The sequence below is a fragment of the Drosophila virilis genome, chromosome 5 (assembly GCF_030788295.1).
Source record: "Drosophila virilis strain 15010-1051.87 chromosome 5, Dvir_AGI_RSII-ME, whole genome shotgun sequence".
NCBI lineage: Eukaryota > Metazoa > Arthropoda > Insecta > Diptera > Drosophilidae > Drosophila > Drosophila virilis.
In genome coordinates this window covers 19,485,768-19,502,703 of record NC_091547.1, presented here as the reverse complement: position 1 = coordinate 19,502,703, position 16,936 = coordinate 19,485,768, and the positions used below count along the sequence as shown (strand labels likewise).

General features: G+C 45.5%; 3 protein-coding genes across 8 annotated transcripts; 2 read left to right on the top strand and 1 right to left on the bottom strand.

Moving 5' to 3' along the window:
- Positions 1 to 39: 39 nt before the first annotated feature.
- Ppcdc (phosphopantothenoylcysteine decarboxylase) lies at positions 40 to 1,206 on the top strand. Its single transcript, XM_002049371.4, has 3 exons — positions 40 to 546; positions 607 to 810; positions 890 to 1,206. The coding sequence occupies exons 1-3, from the start codon at positions 367 to 369 to the stop codon at positions 1,148 to 1,150; spliced, it is 645 nt and encodes a 214-aa protein (XP_002049407.2). The 5' UTR covers positions 40 to 366; the 3' UTR covers positions 1,151 to 1,206.
- A 483-nt stretch (positions 1,207 to 1,689) lies between these two features.
- Positions 1,690 to 11,863, bottom strand: Asx (Additional sex combs). 6 transcript variants are annotated; one of them, XM_032437089.2, is made up of 12 exons: positions 11,721 to 11,862; positions 10,878 to 11,161; positions 10,384 to 10,806; positions 9,273 to 10,320; positions 8,251 to 8,899; positions 8,085 to 8,189; positions 7,118 to 7,183; positions 6,106 to 7,055; positions 4,522 to 6,045; positions 4,168 to 4,458; positions 3,867 to 4,107; positions 1,690 to 2,955 (listed from the first exon to the last, which is right to left on the bottom strand). In XM_032437089.2, exons 3-12 carry the CDS (start codon positions 10,698 to 10,700, stop codon positions 2,603 to 2,605), a joined length of 5,544 nt encoding a protein of 1,847 aa, XP_032292980.1. In that variant the 5' UTR covers positions 10,701 to 10,806; positions 10,878 to 11,161; positions 11,721 to 11,862; the 3' UTR covers positions 1,690 to 2,602. The 6 variants fall into 6 exon arrangements, with proteins under 6 accessions (XP_032292980.1, XP_070066503.1, XP_032292982.1 ...); XM_070210402.1 differs by having other exon boundaries at positions 11,725 to 11,852; XM_032437091.2 differs by lacking the exon at positions 11,721 to 11,862 and adding an exon at positions 11,569 to 11,694.
- A 247-nt stretch (positions 11,864 to 12,110) lies between these two features.
- Positions 12,111 to 16,924, top strand: Cpsf160 (cleavage and polyadenylation specificity factor subunit 1). The gene is made up of 2 exons (XM_002049373.4): positions 12,111 to 14,101; positions 14,225 to 16,924. The coding sequence occupies exons 1-2, from the start codon at positions 12,215 to 12,217 to the stop codon at positions 16,703 to 16,705; spliced, it is 4,368 nt and encodes a 1,455-aa protein (XP_002049409.2). The 5' UTR covers positions 12,111 to 12,214; the 3' UTR covers positions 16,706 to 16,924.
- Positions 16,925 to 16,936: the final 12 nt, after the last annotated feature.

Sequence of the window (16,936 nt, the reverse complement as noted above, 5' to 3'; positions counted from 1 at the left end):
TCTATATTTTTTAGTATAAAACTCTGGCAGCCTCGCGCAGGCAGAATTGACAGTTGTTTTTGTTTGCTTTATTTACGTTTTATCTATTTCATAATTGTCGTATGCTCGCTCATTAATGTTTTGAGATAAGATCTTGGTGGCGACAAACATACAAATGACTTCTCAGATCTACAGTCAAAAGAAGTTCGTACCCACAGCGCCGGAGAAGGGCAGCTTTCCATTAGATCACGAGAGCTTGTGCAAGAAGCACTTCCTAATCTACGCCAGCTGCTTGCGGCGCAACGAGAACGACAACGCCAAGTGCCGGGCAGAGGCGCAAGAGTATTTAGGCTGTCGCATGGACAACAATCTTATGGAAAAAACAGAATGGGCGAAATTGGGCTTTCCGGAAAAGACGCCACCAACGGAGAAGCAGCAGCAGCAGCATCAATCAAATTGAGGCCAGAACGCAATGTTCTCATTGCGGCCACAGGCAGCGTGGCCACCATTAAACTGGTACAATTAATATCCGAACTAAGCAACGAAAAGCTGCCCTATAAATTTAACGTGAGTGTCTGCGCCAAGCTCTATCTTCGGGTCAATTAATTGCCAATCAATTGCCAACAGGTTAAGGTCATTATAACGGAGCATGCCAAACACTTTTTTGAATTGGAGCAGGTGCCGGAACATGTGCCCATTTTACATAATCGTGACGAGTGGCTAGCCTGGAACAAACGCGGCGACCCCGTGCTGCACATTGAGCTGGGCAAGTGGGCGCACATGCTGCTAATTGCGCCACTTAGCGCCAACTCTCTAGCCAAAATAGCCACTGTACGTTTAACTTATCTTTGTTTAAACATTAGATAGTTATAAAAGTATATATGGTTTTTTGTGGTTTTTGTTTTAACAGGGCCTTTGCGACAATCTGGTGCTGTGCGTGGTGCGCGCCTGGGATTTGGAGAAGCCGCTGCTCTTTGCCCCAGCGATGAACACACGCATGTACGATCATCCCATAACGCGCGAGCAGATTGATAAGTTAATCAGCTGGGGCTACAAGGAGATACCCTGCATTTCCAAGACCTTAATGTGCGGTGATACGGGAAATGGCGCCATGGCCGAGGTGTCCACAATTGTGACATCAGTCGTGTCCGCTTTTCAGTTGCCACTGTAGATACTTTTTTTTCTGGTTGTTAACAAATAAAAAGATTTTGGTTTATGTTTGAATAATTTCTGGTCCATTTGTAGATAGTAAATACTATTTAAGGGTTTTTGTTTCATTCAATTTATTTGTAATAATGTTTATTGGTTAATTTTGAGTGCATCTAGGAGCAAAATGATTTTTCGTTTTCCTTTTTTTGTTTTTCTCTCTTTTGAATTTTGTTCCTCATCTTGTTATAATAATTTGTTTTTGTTTTTAATTGCATTTTAGTTTCTCAATGTACATTTATGTTTTTTCTTTCAGTGTATATTTGTGTGTGTGTGTGTTGTTATTTTGTTTTATCAACAGTTTTATGCTTTTAAATCAATTTGTTTTATATGTGAATTACAATTACTTTTATGCGCTATATTATGTGTATGCTAGAGATGTGGTTGTGGTTGTGGTATGTGTGTGTGGGTGTGTTGGTTGTGAAGAATGATAAACTTAGATTAGGGAAATAAAAAGCTTAGGTTTTAAAAATTACACAGTAAAATATATAATGTATGTATTGTAGTTGCATGTATGTTTATTATGTAGTTGCTTATGTATTTTTAAAACGAACCAACTGAATTATCATCACGCATATGCTGCAACGACAAATTATAAAAAATATAGTCTTCAGGCATATGTCAACCTAAGTTTGAAGTTTCTCAATTCTAGCTTAATCGTAAATATATATTCATATATATATATATATATATATATTTATATACTTTTTTCATTTATAAATTACAATTAATATTAAACATAAATATGTACATAGCTTTCTTATTTTTTTCTTTTTTTTTTATATTGGTTTTTGCTGCTTTTGCCGCTGCCTTTTTGTTGTATTTGTTTTGTTTAAATTACATTGAGTGTTTATAATCTGTTCATGTCATCATTTTGTATGTGGCCATGCGATAGCCCTATAAACAAACACCTGAACCGAGTTTCTTAGGGCTACGCAACAAGAACAAAATCCACAACACTTGCTTGCATACTAAGTTTTGTTTTACCCCCCAGCCCAACTACCAATAGTTACTTTCTCTATTTACATGGCTTTCAATTTCTGCACATTAAATTAAAAAATACATTTTACGCAAGCAATTTCCTGCTATAGCTTCGTGTGTGTGTATATATATGTGAGTTTGTTGTGTTTGTGTGTGTGCTCAAGCCTCTGCACTTGGTTTGCGTCTAGTTGGGTGTAGCTTTATAGTCTAGCTTATAAATTGTGTCGGGTCATAGGTCGAAAGCAACCAGAAATCAACTTTAATACACATTTGTCTTCGTCCTCTTCTATGTGGGTGGGGCGCACTAGCTAACTAACTTTTCGACTTGCCAATACATAATTATATATATACATATATATTAGCCATTGCATCTAAATATGGTTAACTCTATATATTACTATAATACGTTTTCCAGTTGCATCTGCAGGCTTAGCTCTCATCTGATCACACAGGATACGCACAGCTTCGAGGCGCTGATGCAATCATCGTGGCAGAATGCGCCGCATTGCTGGCAAATCACCATCGCGTTTAGGGCGCAGGCGCAACTGTTGTTGCTCGCCTCGCTGCCCGGTGGCGTGTTCTCGCCGCTTTGATGTAATTGCAGCAAAGGATGTTGTTGCTGTTGGGGCTGCTGCTGATGTTGATGCTGTTGCTGGGCTGTTTGTTGATTCACTACGCCTCCCGCTGCCGTTGCTGTTCCCGTGGTCGTCACTATGTAGTTGTTGCCCGCATCCATGAGAGCCGCCGAGTTGCTGTTGTTGCTGCCGTCTATGTAGGTAATGTTGGTGCCTTTTATGTGTAGATCAAAGTTTTAGTATTCAATTTTAAGTTCATCTTATTTATATATATTGCAAACAAATTAATATTGAATCAAAAATATTAATAATATATACTTAAATACATCTGCTGCATTCACAGTTGAGGTTTTTAAAAGCTCATAAAGGTTAAACACAAGAAGCAAACTTACAAAGCTACTCGTAAATGAACTTTAAAATTTTCCAATTGTCAAAACTAAACCGATTTTCAAGCTTGAGACCATTCTGCTGATTCTAAATAATAATAATAAATAATAAATTTCACATAAAATTTTCCTCAGTTTCTAGACTATGAAATCGTATTGTCCTAGCACATTTCTACATATTTCTATTTTATAACCTGATATTCAAACTCGGAGATTTTTCTTGCCTACAGGTGTGAATAATTTAGACAAGTTAACTATCTTAGACGTATATTTAAGAAATATAAAAGCAGTAAATAATCAGTTCTTTAATTAATGACCTTCCGAAATCTGTAAATCTCTATATTCGTGTACAATTTTGAGTTGTTCCACCTCTCATTTTTTGAATATACTTAGATGACAAACTATATGATAAAATGCTATTTCAAACCCTTATCTCTTCTCTTATGTTAAGCTCTTAACTAAATTCCCACAACGTGTGAATGCATTAAATTAATAAATAAACCATGCAGTTTACATACTCGAACATACGCATACGCAAAAGGTTACGTGGAAACGAAAAAACTATGAGTCAACGGATGGATATTTTGTTGTTCGCCAAATTGGTAAATCTAACAAATCTATTGTCATAATTAATAAATGCGTGCCAAATTGTGATATTGATGAATGTATGAATGTTGGAATTTGTGTGCGGTGATTTGAAAGACGTACCTCGCTAAGCACTAATAATACACCAATTTACCTGCAGCGATATTGCGCCGCACAATATTCGCGGCCGCGCTCACATTGCCCAGTTGCTGTTGCTGCTGCTGTTGTTGTTGTTGTTGTTGCTGATGCAGCTCATGATGATGCAGCGCATCGTTGGTGGCAAGCGCGGTTGCACCATTGCCAGCGCTATTGTTATTGTCTACAGAAGCCGGACGCCCGCGTCCGCCCATGCTTATGCCATTGAGGCTGTGCAGCGGATTCTGCACGGCGACAAACTGTAAAGCAATTCAATTAGATGTGTTGTTCAATCGTAGCTATCCCTTCATGGCACTCACCTGATTTTGATGCAATGGCGGCGCGCTAGAGGCACGCGGCGCCTGATTGTCTGCGGCACCCACGTTGGCGCGATGCACTAGCACATACTGACCAGTACCATTCTGATGCAATATTTGCTCCTGCGCTGGCTGTGCCTGTTGCGCCACCTGCTGACCCGCGGCCAGTTGCATCTGCTGTGAACTGGACGCACCAGGCGCCGCAGTTAGCATGTGCCTAATAACCGTTGTGGGCGAGGGTTTGCGCTGCACGTACTTCTTGCGCGGAAAGCCACTCATGCGCGGACCTATGACCTGGGCAAACAAGAGAGAAGGGTTTAGTTAATATGCTCCAAGTCTTTAATGCGAAATCCTTACCTTATAGACGCCAGGTCTGCCCACACCCATCACATTGGGCGGCATGCCGGCGGGCAGTGCTGGCGCTGCGTTCACGGCAGCCGCGCCGCTGACCAGCAGCTCCTCCTGCTTTAGCAGATTTTGTGCTGGTGCGGCTGCGGTAGCTGCTGCAGCAGCTGCTGTCACATTACCGCTCACCGTACTCAAATTGCTCATTGGAGCGGCCGCTACAGTGGATACGTTTAGTGCGGAACTGCTGCTGCCGCCGCCGCCGCTGCTGCTGCTTACAGTTGTTGCCGTTGTCTGTTGCTGCTGGCTGAGTATGGCCGCTGGCGGGCGCAGTTGCGCCTTGAGGTTCTCACGATTCGGACTGTTCTGTATGACTGCCTGACAGATTTGATAACTACGCTCAAGATTGACAGCTCCCGGCGGCAATCGATTGGTGGTCGCCTTGCGTCCTTTTCCCGTGGGCATCTTTGGCTGCAGTCGCTGCTGGGCAATTGTTGTGGGCACGCCCGAGGGCGGCAGCGTTTTCATGGTCAGCACATTGTTAACAGTAGGAACAGGCAGTTGCAGCGGTTGCTGTTGTTGTTGTTGCAGGTTGCTGTTGCTGTGATTGATCTGTTGTTGCGCTGTCGACGACTGCTGCTGCTGCTGCTGCTGTTGCTGCTGCTGCTGCACTGCGGCTACAACATTGGCGTAGGTGGACGGAATTTGTGGATTGTTTGCAGCTGCTGATGTTGCTACGGTTGTTGCCGCGTTGGGCGAGGCATTCGCAGGTCGTGTCATCGATATAATGTTCAGCGGCTTTGCTATGAATTTGGGCGGCACAACAGCTTGTTGCTGCTGCTGCTGCTGATAGTTTTGCTGTTGTTGCTGCAATTGCTGTTGCTGCTGCAACAGATTGTTGTTAGCTGCCTGCGCTAGAAGCTGTCGCTGATGAAGCTGCGCCTGTAGAGCAAATTGCTGCAGCTGTTGTTGCTTTTGCTGCACCTGTTGCTGCTGCTGTTGTTCGAGCTGCTGCTGTTGCTGCTGCTGGGCCAGCAAATTAGGCGCCAAAAATTGTTGCGCACCATTGCTGTTGATCTCAAAAGGTTTGCGTAGCGTTACGGGCAGCGCTTGATGGGGTTTTTGCAGTGCATTGCTGCTAGTTGCCTGCTGTTGTTGTTGTTGTTGCTGCTGCTGCTGCTGTGCGGCTGCTTGCAATGTAAACTGTTGCAGCAATTGCTGCTGTTGTAATTGTTGCTGTTGGCGTTGTTGCTGCTGCTGTTGCTGTTGTTGTTGCAACAAGAAATTGCCTATGATTTGTCCATTGGAGTCCACCAAAATCTGACGTTGTTGCTGCTGTGGTGCCGGGGCAGCTGGAGCAGCAGCAGCTGCCGATTGTGGCAGCTGATTGATGGCAATACTGCTGCTACTACTGCTGCACAGGCTCAAATTATTGCTGCTATCATTGCTGTTGCTGCTGTTGGTAATGACAGTGCTGGACACTTCCATTTCGGCCGCGGACATGGGCACCGCATCGCACAGCAGCTCATGGGTTATCTGTGAATGGCGAAAGCAATATTTTAAAACGGAACTGGTTGCAATCGAAGCGATACTCACCTCATTCGCATAGTCACTGCTGTGAGCCTGTGGCATAAAGGAATGCTGCGTCAATTGCACAACATCCTGCAGCTGGGCCTGCAGCTGTTGTTGCTGCTGCTGCTGTTGTTGTTGCTGCTGCTGGTGTTGTTGCTGCTGATGATGCTGCTGCAGCTTGTCCACAATATCGCGCACAGCATCGCTCTCGCTGTCATCCATAACATGATCGACCATTGCACTCATTACATCATCCTGATCCTGTTGCTCCGAATCGATGCACTCAACCACATCATCATCTTCGTCAATGACTTCGTCGTCTTCATCTTCTTCATCTGCCACTTGCTCACAAACATCATTGTCCAGCAGATTATGACACTCCACCATGTCATCAATGACCTCCTCTGCCTCGTGCACTACATCCATCAATTGGATAGCCTCATGGTTCAAGTGCTGCTCCGCCTGCTGTAGTTGCTCCACAGTCGCATTTCCCGAAGCTGGCGATGTTGCTGCCAGTAGCTTGATCCCACCGAAATTCCAATCGTGCTGCACATGCTGAAACATTTCGCTGGAGTTCAACTCCACGGGCAGCTCCACAGCAGGCGTCAGGTGTTGTTGCTGCTGCTGCTGCTCCTGCTGCTGGAGCGTGGCCACAGTACTGAGCATGGCCTGCATATCGGCGAGCGTTGTTTCCGCCGCTGTAGCCAGTGACAGCGATGCAGCAACCACGCCAGGTGCCGTCGTTGTGGTGGCTGCTGTTGAGGAGGAGTTGCTGCTGGAGCAGGACGAGGACAGCGATGAGGATAACGAAGAAGAGGCGCAACTGCTGGATGCGAGCGAGCTCACGGGCGTTGTAGTCGCCAGCGATGAGCCTGTAGAGCTGCTGGCCATGGGCATAGACATGGCCAGCGTCATGCCAGAATCCTCCAGCTGCTTATCACATTGATCGTCCACTTTTATGATTGTTGCTGTCGCTAAGCAAACGAAAAAATTAGTTAGTCAATTGACAAGCGGTGAAGAAATTAATCAAAATTACAATTGGGCGATGATGATGAAGAGTAGTAGGCGTGGCTGATGGCTGCTTGATGATTGTGGAAGTAAGCTGCGTTGGCGACATTTGAAGAATGACCATTAAAGCAGAAGATGGAATATACATTAATAGAGTTTAAATATTAGTGACAACTTTTTAAAATTTTGAAAAAATAATCACAATTATTTGCCAATTGGAAAACAATTAAGAGTATTATATTTATTACTGAGTACATAACAATTTTGATATTAAAGTACAAATTATAATAGCCAAAATGAAAATTGAATCAAGAGAGAAAGAAAATAACAATTCCATATATAGAGATAGAATTTAAGAATTTTATGACAACTAACTATATAATATTAATGTATATTAATAACTAACTATAGCTGGATACAACAGAACAAATCAACAACAAATTAATATATCAACTTTTAGTCTAAATATAATTTGATTAACAAATGTAATTTTACGAAATTGTGCATTTGATCTATTAAATTTTGAAAACATGTAAGGAAGTATTTTTAAATAATGCCAAGAGTAACTTTTAAATTATAAAATTAACTGATATACACATAATTGTAATTAGTTAATACTTATAAGAACTAAATTAATAAAACCAATTGAAAATTGTGATATATAGCTACAGAACTCTATTTGGACAACGTTTTGAACACATTTACAAAAATATAAAAATCTTGTTATTGTTCATTTAACTAAATGACTTGAACGAACAGAATAGGAAAAACTGAGACATGTATGAAAACATTGAAATGTTTTTAAAAAAAAAATCAATTATTGAAAATTACTAAAAATTACTAAATTAGTACATAATTTAAAAAAATATACAAACTACAAAAAAAAAAAATTATATAACACAAACAATTAACCATAACCAAATTATTTTGTAAATAACTACATGACTAATCAACTAAATTTTAATTAGCATTTAAAATGGTCAAAATAAGCTTACCATGATCAATCGTATCGGCAAATACAAAGTCATGGGTGTTTGTTGTTGTTGAAGCAGTTGTGGTAGAAGTTGACATTTGGGCGACATTGACCGTTGCTTTGGTATCTAAACATTTAGAGAATTTGTATAAACAAAAGAGCTTATATATATATTATTATATACACACCTTCTGCCAGCTCCACGTTGTGCAAATAGCCCGCAAAATTTGTGATAGTCTCTGCAATGCTTGATGTAGATGTTGTTACCGCTGCTGATGCAGGAATTGCTTTAGTGTTTGTTGCGTTTGCTGTTGCAGCTGTCGTTATTGTTGTTGCTGTTGTTGTGGCGAGTGTCTGTGCATCAGGTGGCTCAATTTTATCACAGGTACTGTTGATAAGTGGCTGCTGGTTGTTAGCTGTTGCAGATGTTGTTGTTGTTGTTATTCCTGCTGTCCCCGCATGATCAACAACATCTGTTACGTTTGCCATGGCATTAGGAACAATCTCAGCTAATTCGCGTTTCATTTGTTTGCTCTCCTTTGACGTTGTGGGCGCCTCGTCAGCTACTACAACCGCATCCAAGACAATTGTTGTCGGATCGCTGCGTTTGCGTCGGGAGGGGCTGCTGGAGGGGCGTTTGAGGATGCGTCGTTGTTGCTCTGTTAAAGCATTGCTGCTGCTGCCGCTGCTGCTACTACTACTACTACTACTACTAGATGTTTCTGTAGTTGCAGCGTCTGTCGTTGTTGTTATTGCTTCTGTTGAGGCACTAGCAGTTGTTGTTGTATCCATATTAGCTGCAGTTGTTGTTGTGGTTGTCATTTCGCACTTTGTGCTCTGCAAGTATATCAGTTATTTTAATTAACATAATGAACTATTTTTTTTTTTTTTGGTTTGAAGTGCATATTCTAAAAATATTCTTCTCCCTGAATGAGCTACTTTTTCAATCAGGGCAGCAAGTTGGTTCGAGCATGGCTTCCCCAGCTTCATTTACTTTGAATCGAAATCATAAGTTGGGCTGAACCAGGGTTTAAACCAAAACACGAAAAAAGACACGGCAGATAATTAAACAGAAACAAATGCTTTCGATAAGTCGAACATGGTTGTTTCTTATGAATTGATGCTGTTCACTGTGTATGGCGCTCGTTGGCTAATACAGTTAATAACAAGAACAGAGCTTTATCATTTTAGTGAATTTCCGACTACCTACCGTATTAAATTTCAGTTCAGTCTCATTATCACATGTTGCTTGTTGTAGTTGTTGCTGCTGCTGTTGTTGTTGTTGTTGTTGTGTTGGTGGTGGTGCTGGTGGCGGTGGCGCAGGTGGCACTGGCCGTTGCTGCTGCCCCGTTGGCTCCAGCTTAAGCTTGCTGCTTGGCGGGTTTGAATTCGGCGCACGCTTCGCATTCTTTTCGCCCCAATAGGGCTCAAAGTGCTTGAGTTTCCACGGATCCAGTTTGTTCTTTTCGCGCTCCGCTTCCGTTTTCAGCTTGATCTGATTCTCTGGCGTAAACTCGCCTTCGCTGAGACGTTCACGCCACTCCAGGCAGGCGCGTGCAAAGAACTCATTATTCAGGCAGGAGGCGCTCAGACGTATGGCTTCGTTGGCAACGCTGTTACTGCTGCTGCTGCTGGCACCGCCGCTGCTAGTGGTGGGCTGTTCTGGCTGCAACGGCTGCACCACTTCGCTGGCCTCACGATCCACGCTCGGCAACAGCTGTATGAGATTGTGCTGATAGAGTGGCGGCAGCAATGAGAACGTTTGTTTGTTGAGCAGCGCGCGCAGATTTGTTGATGCCAGTATCGAATCGGGCGTTTCCAAATCGATTTTGCCATCCTTCGTCTGTTCGATTTGCGCGGCAGTTGTTAGTTTCTTATTGCTGCGGCGACGAGGCTTGACGCTGTTAAAGCCCGGTATAGAGGCCAGCACCTCACGCATGGTGGAGGTTTGTGTTGCGGCTTTAGCGGTGCTTGGTGAACCGCCTGCGTTGGCGGCGGCTGCTGTTGCAGCTGCTGCTGCTGCCTCCGCTGCTGCTGCTGCCGCCGCTGCTGCAGCTGCTTTGGCCTGCTGTTGTTGTTGTATGCGACGACTGCTAATGCCGCGCACAGGCGTGGGTGCAGCTGGTGCAGACGCAATGCTGGCTGGCACAAACAACGCTGGTGCTGGCGGCAGTCCAGCAGTATGCAATGCATCCTCACTGGGCATTGACTTTTTCTCTGGGGGTATAGGTTTCACAATGATGCGTGGCAGGTGGCGCCTGTGGCAAGCAGATAGAAGGTGAGTGAATGCAAATTTGCAAGAAATAAAACCAAATGCTTACCTCAGACTATGTGTGTGCTTATTAGCTGAGGTTGAGTTGAGAGCCGCCGCTGCTGCTGACCCGGACAGCTGCTGCTGTGCCGCCTCAGAAGCCGTTGTCTGATGCGCTGCAGCGTCTAGTGCCAGCGGATCCTTTTCATCATCATCCTCCACGAGATTCACATGCGCTGTTGCTTCCATAATCACAGGTGTTAAGTGTTGTTGTTGTGGAATGATGGCGCCTTGCGCGGGCAAATGTTGATGCTGCTGTTGTTGTTGCTGCTGCTGCTGCTGTTGCGGCGCTGCTGATGCTAATGTATCCGGCGTTATGGTTTTCATGTTTATATTTATAACTATTTACAACTACGCTCAGCAGTAATTCGAATTATTGTTGTTGTTATTGTGTCCATGTCAGGCGGCAGTTTAATTGCTTTTTGCGAACATACTAAAAAAAAAAAACAAAAAAATAATTATAAACAAATTTGCCGCAAATCTGCAACCGCAATCGCAACTAACCTGGCCAGCAGCAGTTTTAGCCATTTCAACGGGTGCCGGGACGCGTGGTGGGGTTTGCCTGCCACACAGCCTGCTCGGGCAATCGAATTTTGTTGTGTGCGCCCCCTCTTATTGCAAAAACTTTACAATAATTACTTGCCCGTGTGTCTTACCGTTACACTAAGACCCCTACGCCCAGTCACTTTTCACACATTTATTACACACGCTAATTTTCATTTGCTGCTCTTTGCCTTTTCCTTTTCGTACATATATGGATATATGTGTGTCCGCCGTGAATTTGTTGCCTACAATAACAAACACAACAACAACAATAAAAAAGAGAGCAAAGTTGGTTGGTTTGTTGCTTTTGCCCCTGCAGGAATAATACATATGTATGCACACACACATGCACGAGACACACATATATACATATGTAATTATAATGCGCACACACACACACACGCGCGCACGCACGCACATATAAAAACTTTTTGCGTGGTTTGTTTTGGCTTTTGTTAATTGCGTTTTACTCAAGCCAAACTTTAAATTGCACCCACACCTGCACTTGATTAGTTAGTTCTCATGCACTTAGTTGAAAAATAAAATATTGAATGATTGTTGCAAAGACACAAACAAAAGCAGAAGCAGAGAGCTACAAAATTTTGGATTCTTTTTCTGCTTCTTGTACTGTATCGAGCTGACTCTTTCTTACGCAAGCGTTTGCATATGCTTTGGCTACACGCCAACCGCTGTCTTTCTTACGCGCACGGAGCGTAGCTACGCAGCAAAAAAAAAAGCTTCCAGTTATTTGAATGAAATTGTTGTTACATCGTACACTAAAAACTAAACACATTTAACACGCACTTGCCGTTTTACATTCTAATGTTGAATGATTATTTTTGGATGGTTAAATTATAATTATTGGGTTCCCAGTTTGAGAGCAATAGGGATGTTAAAAACTGCACTACACTAAAACTAGAGCTGCAAAACAATTGACAGCGCTATCGATATGACTGTAATCGCGCCAACACCAAACTAGAATGGTCAATAGCTATCGATAGTGATACCTTGCGATATATATAAAACTTTATGTGCTGAATGCACTTAAATTGCGTTAAATAACATAATCAAAATTAGTTAGCTTAAGTTCTTCCTTAATTTTCAGCATATTGAAAGTTCACCGATTAGTCGTGCACTTGCAATCAACGTACCAATGACTATCGATATTGTTCACGATAGTTTTGCTGCTCTGCTGCAGATGGTCAAACAGATGTAAACAACGCCGGCAGCCTTTCTTGTGTTGCTGAGTGGGATATGTTTTAGTTAGTTATTTGTTAATATTGTAAAAAAAATCCGCGATGTTTTCAATGTGCAAACAAACACACGCGGCCACATCGGTGGAATTTGCCATTACGTGTCGCTTTTTCAACAATCTCGAGGAGAATCTGGTCGTGGCCGGCGCAAATGTGCTCAAAGTGTACCGTATTGCGCCCAACGTGGATGCGGCGCAGCGCCAAAAGCTTAATCCCACCGAGATGCGTCTAGCGCCCAAAATGCGTCTGGAATGCCTAGCCAGCTATTCGCTCTATGGAAATGTTATGTCTCTGCAGAGTGTCTCGTTGGCGGGCGGCATGCGGGATGCATTACTGATTAGCTTCAAAGATGCAAAGCTGTCGGTGCTGCAGCTGGACGCAGATACACAAGCCCTGAAAACACTCTCGCTACATTATTTTGAGGAGGAGGACATACGCGGCGGTTGGACGGGACGCTATCATGTGCCCGTGGTGCGTGTGGATCCGGATGCGCGCTGTGCCGTGATGCTCGTATATGGCAAGCGTCTGGTGGTGTTGCCCTTTCGCAAGGACAACAGTCTCGATGAGATTGAGCTGGCCGATGTAAAGCCCATTAAAAAGGCGCCCACAGCTATGGTCACACGCACGCCCATTATGGCATCCTATCTAATAGCGCTCGCTGATCTGGACGAGAAGCTGGACAATGTCCTGGATATACAATTTTTGCATGGCTATTATGAGCCCACATTGCTTATACTCTACGAGCCGGTGCGCACCTGTGCCGGCCGTATTAAAGTGCGCTCCGACACCTGCGTGCTGGTGGCCATCTCCCTGAATATACAGCAACGAGTGCATCCCATTATCTGGACTGTCAACAGCCTGCCCTATGACTGCCTGCATGTCTTTCCCATACAGAAGCCCATTGGCGGCTGCCTGGTCATGACTGTGAATGCCATTATCTACTTGAATCAGAGCGTGCCGCCTTATGGCGTCAGTTTGAATAGCTCGGCGGATAATAGCACCAGTTTTCCGCTCAAGCCGCAGGATAATGTACGCCTTAGCCTGGACTGCGCCAATTTTGCTTTCATCGATGTGGATAAACTAGTTATTTCGTTACGCACTGGCGATCTCTATGTGCTTACCCTGTGCGTGGACTCCATGCGCACTGTGCGCAATTTTCACTTCCATAAGGCGGCGGCCAGTGTGCTGACCAGCTGCATCTGTGTGTGCCACACGGAGTATATCTTTTTGGGCTCTCGCCTGGGCAATTCGCTGCTGCTGCACTTTACCGAAGAGGATCAGAGCACGGTTATAACTTTGGATGACATGGAGAATGCCGTGGAGCAGCAGGCTGTTGAGCAGGCGCCCCCACAGCTGGATGAGGAGCAGGTCTATGATGTGGACCAGCATGAGGCGCCATCGCAAGCCAAATCCCGGCGTATTGAGGACGAGGAGCTGGAGGTATATGGCTCCGGCGCCAAGGCCTCGGTGCTGCAGCTGCGCAAATTCATCTTTGAGGTTTGCGACAGTCTCATCAATGTAGCTCCTATCAATTACATGTGCGCCGGCGAACGTGTAGAGTTCGAGGAGGATGGCAGCACATTGCGCCCGCATGCGGAATCCCTCAACGAGGTCAAGATTGAGCTGGTCGCCGCCACGGGACATAGCAAAAATGGCGCACTCTCGGTATTTGTCAACTGCATCAATCCGCAGATCATCACCAGCTTTGAGCTAGATGGCTGCCTGGATGTCTGGACCGTGTTTGATGATGCTACACGTAAGCCGACAACGGCACGCCAGGAGCAACATGATTTTATGCTACTCTCACAACGCTCCTCGACCCTCGTGCTGCAAACAGGACAGGAGATCAACGAGATCGAGAACACGGGCTTCACGGTCAACCAGCCAACTATATATGTGGGCAATCTTGGCCAGCAGCGCTTCATAGTGCAGGTAAGGAATTTTGATAGCCTGTGCCTCTTGGAATTAGGGATTTATATTTTAGAAGAGTTCCATTAGGCGAATCGATCTCAGGAATCAAACGCCTTTTTAATACTGTATATTTATATCCCACAGGTAACCACTCGTCATGTGCGTTTGCTGCAGGGCACTCGGCTCATTCAGAATGTGCCGATCGATGTGGGCTCGCCCGTGGTGCAGGTGTCCATAGCTGATCCCTATGTCTGCCTGCGCGTGCTCAACGGACAGGTTATAACGCTGGCGCTGCGCGAGACACGCGGCACACCTCGGCTGGCCATCAATAAGCACACCATCAGCAGTTCGCCTGCAGTGGTGGCCATTGCAGCGTACAAGGATTTATCCGGACTTTTCACATGCAAGGCGGACGATGTGCTCAATTTAACTGGCAGCTCGGGCCCCGGTTTTGTCAATAGCTTTGGCGGTTACATGAAGGCCGAGCCGCACATGAAGGTGGAGGATGAGGAGGATTTACTGTATGGCGATGCGGGTAATGCCTTCAAGCTGAACAGCATGGCCGATCTGGCCAAGCAGTCGAAGCAGAAGAACTCGGACTGGTGGCGCCGCCAGCTGGTGCAGGCCAAGCCGAGCTACTGGCTGGTTGTGGCACGCCAAAGCGGCACACTTGAGATCTACTCCATGCCGGATATGAAGCTTGTCTATTTGGTCAATGATGTGGGCAATGGGGCGCTGGTCCTAAACGATGCCATGGAATTTGTGCCCATTTCGCTGACGCAGGAGAACTCCAAGGCGGGCATATTGCACGCGTGCATGCCGCAGCATGCGAACTCCCCATTGCCGCTGGAGCTGTGTCTAGTGGGCCTGGGTCAACATGGCGAGCGACCATTGCTGCTGGTGCGCACACGGCTCGAGCTGCTCATCTATCAGGTGTTTCGCTATGCTAAGGGCCACCTGAAGATACGATTTCGAAAGCTGGAGCAACTGCATCTGCTGGATCAGCAGCCAACGCACATTGAGCTGGACGGCGATGAGGCTGAGGAGGCCGAATCCTACAATATGCAGCCCAAATATGTGCAGAAGCTGCGCTATTTCTCAAACGTGGGCGGCCTGGCTGGGATCATGGTGTGTGGCATGAATCCCGTTTTTGTGTTTCTAACCGCACGCGGTGAATTGCGCATCCATCGGCTGCTCGGCAATGCGGATGTGCGCAGCTTTGCGGCATTCAATAATGTGAATATACCACATGGTTTTCTTTATTTCGATACCACCTACGAGCTGAAGATCTCGGTGCTGCCCAGCTATTTGAGCTATGATGCCGCCTGGCCGGTGCGCAAGGTGCCGCTACGTTGCACGCCTCGCCAGCTTGTCTATCATCGCGAGAATCGCGTTTATTGCCTGATTACGCAGAAGGAGGAGCCCATGACCAAATATTATCGCTTTAATGGCGAGGACAAGGAGCTGTCCGAGGAGAGTCGCGGCGAGCGTTTCATTTACCCAATTGGCTCACTGTTTGAAATGGTGCTCATCAGCCCGGAGACCTGGGAAATTGTGCCCGACGCTTCCATACAATTCGAGCCGTGGGAGCATGTCACCGCCTTCAAGATAGTGAAACTCTCGTATGAGGGCACACGCTCCGGCTTGAAGGAGTACCTGTGCATCGGCACCAATTTCAACTATAGCGAGGATATCACCAGTCGCGGCAATATACACATCTATGATATTATTGAGGTGGTGCCGGAACCGGGCAAGCCCATGACCAAGTTCAAGCTCAAGGAGGTCTTCAAGAAGGAACAAAAGGGACCCGTTTCGGCGATCTCCGATGTGGTTGGTTTTCTGGTAACCGGTCTCGGCCAGAAGATTTATATCTGGCAGCTGCGCGATGGTGATCTCATTGGCGTCGCCTTCATCGACACCAACATCTACGTGCATCAGATTATTACCGTAAAATCTTTGATCTTTATAGCGGATGTCTATAAATCGATCAGTTTGCTGCGCTTCCAGGAGGAGTATCGAACGCTATCACTGGCCTCCCGCGATTTCAATCCGCTCGAGGTCTTTGGCATTGAGTTCATGGTGGACAACTCGAATCTGGGCTTTCTGGTCACCGATGCGGAGCGCAATCTGATTGTCTACATGTATCAGCCGGAGGCGCGCGAATCTCTGGGCGGCCAGAAGCTGCTGCGCAAGGCCGATTATCACCTGGGCCAGGTGGTCAACACCATGTTCCGTGTGCAGTGCCATCAACGTGGCCTGCATCACCGCCAGCCATTCCTCTACGAGAACAAACACTTGGTCATTTATGGCACCTTAGATGGCGCGCTGGGCTACTGTCTGCCGTTGCCGGAGAAGGTGTACAGGCGATTCCTTATGTTGCAGAATGTGCTGCTCTCCTATCAGGATCATTTGTGCGGCCTGAATCCCAAGGAGTATCGCACCATTAAAACGGTCAAAAAAATGGGCATTAATCCATCGCGCTGCATTATCGATGGTGATCTCATTTGGTCCTATCGCATGCTCGCCCATTCCGAGCGCAGCGAAGTGGCCAAAAAGATTGGCACACGCACCGAGGAAATACTTGCCGATATGCTGGAAATTGAACGCTTATCAGCCGTGTTCTGAGTTGCCAACTGGCCGCCTACTTTTGTAAAGTTATCACTAAGCTGTAGTCCTAGGTTTTATTTTTAGTTAAGTTACGCCAGCTGCATGTCAACTTAGTCCAACTGCCCCAGCCCCCCATACGATAATGTCGTAGTAGCAACAAACTATTTTGTTATGTAAAGCGATTTGTGGATTTCCAAACAAAGATATATAAATATATATGCGTGTGTACACTAAGAATCTGTGTTTTGA